This window comes from Rhinolophus ferrumequinum, chromosome 18 (genome assembly GCF_004115265.2).
Source record: "Rhinolophus ferrumequinum isolate MPI-CBG mRhiFer1 chromosome 18, mRhiFer1_v1.p, whole genome shotgun sequence".
Classification (NCBI taxonomy): Eukaryota; Metazoa; Chordata; class Mammalia; order Chiroptera; family Rhinolophidae; genus Rhinolophus; species Rhinolophus ferrumequinum.
Genome location: NC_046301.1, coordinates 46,078,867 through 46,083,190, shown reverse-complemented (window position 1 = coordinate 46,083,190; position 4,324 = coordinate 46,078,867). Strand labels below are relative to the sequence as shown.

The following is a 4,324-nucleotide window of genomic DNA, read 5'->3' as shown; positions in this document are numbered from 1 at the left end:
CCCTATAGAAGTCATGCCAAGTTAGAAAGTTTAGTTGTACCTAAGGTAGGCGACTGGATGACGTGGATGATGTGTAAGTTATTAAAAGAGACTTAAATAGCTGTAAAATTGTATTATGTTCATGGGCTGGGCAACTCAAAGGTGTCAATATTCTCCAATTTAATTTATAGCTTCAATGCAATTTCAAATAAAACCTCCATGGTTGTTTAATTTGGTAAGCTGATTCTAAAATTTACATAGAAGAGGCCAAGAGTTGCCGAAGTAACCCTGAAGAGATGATAAAAATCGTCACTAGATATCAAGAATGAGAGAGCTATACACTTTGTGAGGGATGTAAATGTCTAGCAATTATTGGTTTATACACCTGCAATTTAAAAGAAAAATGTGAGAGCTATAATATTTGAGTATGGTATTGGCCCAAAGATAGACCAATAGATCAGTAAAACAGATTAGGTATCACCTACAGGCGGCATTGCAAATCAGCTGACGAAATGGACTGCTCGATAAATGGCGTGACCACTGGTTCTTTATAACATTATATTTAATTAAATACATACACAAGCCCTGTCTTATTCCCAAACACGACTCCAAGTAGATGTTTCAAAGAGCTCTGAAGCAAATGATTGTTAAATTTATGAAAATATGCTCTATTAGAAATCATGGAAATAATTAAAACATTTAACATCTTGCAAATTAGTATATAATTTTTAAAAATGAAATACTGTTAGTGCAGAGCAATGAGAACATTTATACACTATGGGTAGGAGTGTAAATTTGCACAACACTTTGGGAAAAAATTTACATTATCCAGTGAAGACGAAAGCCCAACAATTCACTCTGCAAAGAAACCAGATGTGTACTTTTCCTAGCAGCTGTTTGTGAAAGTTTATGAAACAAGTTTACGAAACGTTCACAAACTGAGCATCCATCAGAAGTAGTATGAAAACAAAGTAAAACTTTAAGCAAAAGCATGACAAAGCTCATGAACATAATGCTAAATGAAAAAAATACAAGACAGAATAATTCAGCATCAACTTTATGTAAAATTAAAAAACATGGGGAACTATACATATTATTTAGGGATGCAAACATATATGGTAAACAGTTAGGAAAACAATGGAATATCAAATTAATAGTGGAGGGAACTTAGATAGGACCAGGAAGGGAAGAGGCTGAGGTTGAGAAGGGGAACAAAGGAAGTTCAAAAGTGATGTTAACATTAAATTAGGTCATGGATATATGGCTATTGTCTTTTTCATTATGCTGTATACTTTTACTAAATATTTTGTTTAAAAGTATAAATATGTATTTATTGTACATTATTTGCAAAAGTTAGACATGACCTAAGTAAACATCCATCAGTGGGGAAATGGTTAGGTAATATTGAATTGACAGTATGAAACAGAAATTGTTTTATGTGAAGACTGGGAGCTATCAAAGTTAGGTAATAAAAGGAACAACAGAAAAAAGGATAAAAATTGAATAAATGTGAGCAGGCAAATGACAGGTAAAGCCCATCATAAAATAAAAATCAACATTGTGCTGGAGGTCCTAGTCAGTGTAAACAGACAAGAAAATGGACCTAGCCTGTCAAAAGGAAAAAGTAAAAATGACTATTTACAAATGGTATGAGCATCTCTACAGCTAATCCAATGGACTGTACTTAGGGATAAATCTGACAAAAGATGTTAATATCATGTATACTGAAAACTGCAAAATACTGCAGAGAAGTTAAAGACCCAAATAAATAAGTTCATGGATTGGAAGCCTCAATATTAAGATGTCAGTTCTCCCCAAATTGATCTAAAGATTCAACAGAGTCCCAACCAAAAGCTCAGCAGTCTATTTCGGTATAAGTTCTTCTAAATTTTATATTATCTATGATCTACTGAAAGATGTGACACCCTGAATAGAGTAAGCCAAAAGAGGAAAACAGAACAAAATCAACAGGGGTTCTCAGAAAAGGTCAGTTCCCCAAAGAGGTGAGGGAACGACAGCTGAATAGAGCTAGAAGGTACACTGTTGAAGCAGGAACAGAAGCAAGATTATTTATTGATTGTGTGTGCACACGTAAATCTATGATGCATGTATATAGCGGGGGTACTGCCTAATTTTCCATTGTACTGAGTCAAGACTGACAAAGACACAATAGAAAGAACACATTATGGGGAATTATTGAGCTAAACAGATGCAAGTTCAAAGTGGCTACCTTTACAGAGAAGGTTGTCCTGCATGCCTTTAGTAAAGGCTTGTTTTTGTTTTTAAGGGAAAACATGTAGGCAATTCATACAGAAAAAAAGTTACTGGATTTTACTTGACAATTATTGGACTGCAAAAGTAATATATTTTATAAGTATTTTATCATTGAATTTCTAAACCATTTTCCAATTGGATCCGTAATTTATCTGTAAAGTAAATTATAACATTTTTAAGAAGCTGCTGAAACAGATGAAAACCATTCTGGTTGCCTAAAGGAAAAAAAAATACAGAATTGTCTTGGTTTTGTCCATGACCTGAAAAAAGAAACAAGAGTCTTACAATAGTTCATCATTCAGAATCAGTTACTGTACAGATCTTAAGAGGTTTTGAGTCAGTTCCAGTATCAAAATAGGGCCAAAGTGCTCCTGTAAAATAGTCGTTAAAAATACAGAGAAGAGATCTATCACTCAAATTGTAAAAGGAAACCTCACCTAATTCGTAGTCTAAAAAAATGCCAATCTTACTAGGTATTACTTTTGGCAGGAGATTAATTTTTTTAGGACCCAATGCAACATAATTACTCTGACTACCTCGTCTGATACACCATAACCCATCCTGTAATAAAACTGATGGATTCTGACTCCTTCTTCTCCTGGGAATAGAGTCTTTACAGACACCCAAAACCCATTCAGGCTTGTCTTTCACATCTACCTCCCAATACTGCCTGCCAGAATTATATCCCTCAGAACCTAGAACAGCTGGGCAAAGATAAAATCTCCTTGGGTTATGAGGTAAGTTTTGCATTCTATTTCCATATTGCACAGTTTTTCTATCATGTGAAACAATAAGTTTACGATGTGCTGTTTCAGGATCTAGAATCACATCAACTTGAAATTGCTTGATAATTTTGTTTAGGCCAGAATATTGAGGAGGAAGATGGTAACCATATTCCTTTAATTGGAACGAAAACGGTTCAGGGGCCTTTAAGGTTTTGTATCTATGGTAGATACTTTTAACATCTGTCAGGAATTCCAGTTCTGACTTCACATATTTGCTCTCTATTTCCTTTAACAGACATTTTAATGTGGAAACATGATCTGAAAATTTTGTTAGGTTGTCATTTAGTTTTGTTAAAATAGCTGTTTCTTCGTCTTGTAATTCCCGAAGAACCGTCTCTTGCTCATTTTGGAGAAACAACATAAGTTGCTCAAATTCAGACCTTATTTCTTCTCTCCTATATTCTACCTTCTTCTTCAGTTCCACTGACTTTCTGGTTTGCATAGTTATCACTTTTTCAACTTGTTCCACTCTCTCCTTCCACGGCTCAATGCAATACTCCAGTCTTTCCCTATGATAGCGGGCAGCCTTCTCTATGGGCCAAATATAATGATTCCGGTGATCAGTAGAAAAACTGCACCGTGGACATAAAACCTCTAAGTCCTTCTGACAGAAAAAAGTCAAAACCTGATTGTGCTTTTCACATACAAATTTTTCTTCTTGTCTCTTCCTCTTGCTTCTTCTTATCTGGAGTAGTTTAGCAATTTCAGCCAAATTGCCCAGCTGGAGATTGCTTGCAAATTTCCTTTCTAGACAGCAAAATCGGCAAAAAGGGCAGGGGAAAGTATCAGTTAGATCCTTCCAGGACATATTGATGCAGGAGAGACAGAAGTTATGTCCACAGTTAATGGTCACTGGGTCTTTTAAGAAGTCCAAACAGATGGGACAGCTAGCCTCTGCTTGAAAGTCGGCCAAGGCTGACACAAACTCCATTGAGCCGTGAACAAAACTGGTGGTGGGTAAGATAATGTGTCCTTTAGTAAGGTCTAGTTCTCTAGCCTCAAAACCCAGTAAGCAGTGGATATCTTCCCCCAGAACTCACAAACTGACCAGCTTTTCAGTTTTACTGGCTTGGCATGTTGATGGCAGCCTCTCTACAAACTTGTTTATACCTCTTTCTGCCCCTCAGCTCCAGAGTCTGTTGCCCAGAATACACCACAGGCTGCAGTCTATTGCATATTTGAATATATTAGTTGGGCTGCTGCTTCTCTTCCCACTCAATGATGTGAAGTCAAGCTAAATGGCTTTCTTGTTTAAGAAAGTAGCCTTAGGTCCAAGACAAAGAATC

The 4,324-nt window shown here is 36.1% G+C and overlaps 1 protein-coding gene across 1 annotated transcript; it reads right to left on the bottom strand.

Annotated features, from left to right (window-relative positions):
* Window positions 1–2,547: 2,547 nt before the first annotated feature.
* On the bottom strand, window positions 2,548–3,969 carry LOC117038539 (tripartite motif-containing protein 60-like). Its single transcript, XM_033135492.1, has one exon. The coding sequence runs from the start codon at window positions 3,967–3,969 to the stop codon at window positions 2,548–2,550; it is 1,422 nt and encodes a 473-aa protein (XP_032991383.1).
* Window positions 3,970–4,324: the final 355 nt, after the last annotated feature.

Coding starts and splice junctions, on each gene's coding strand:
- LOC117038539 (XM_033135492.1), bottom strand. CDS start 3,969: ATGGAGTTTGTGTCAGCCTTGGCCGACTTTCAAGCAGAGGCTAGCTGT.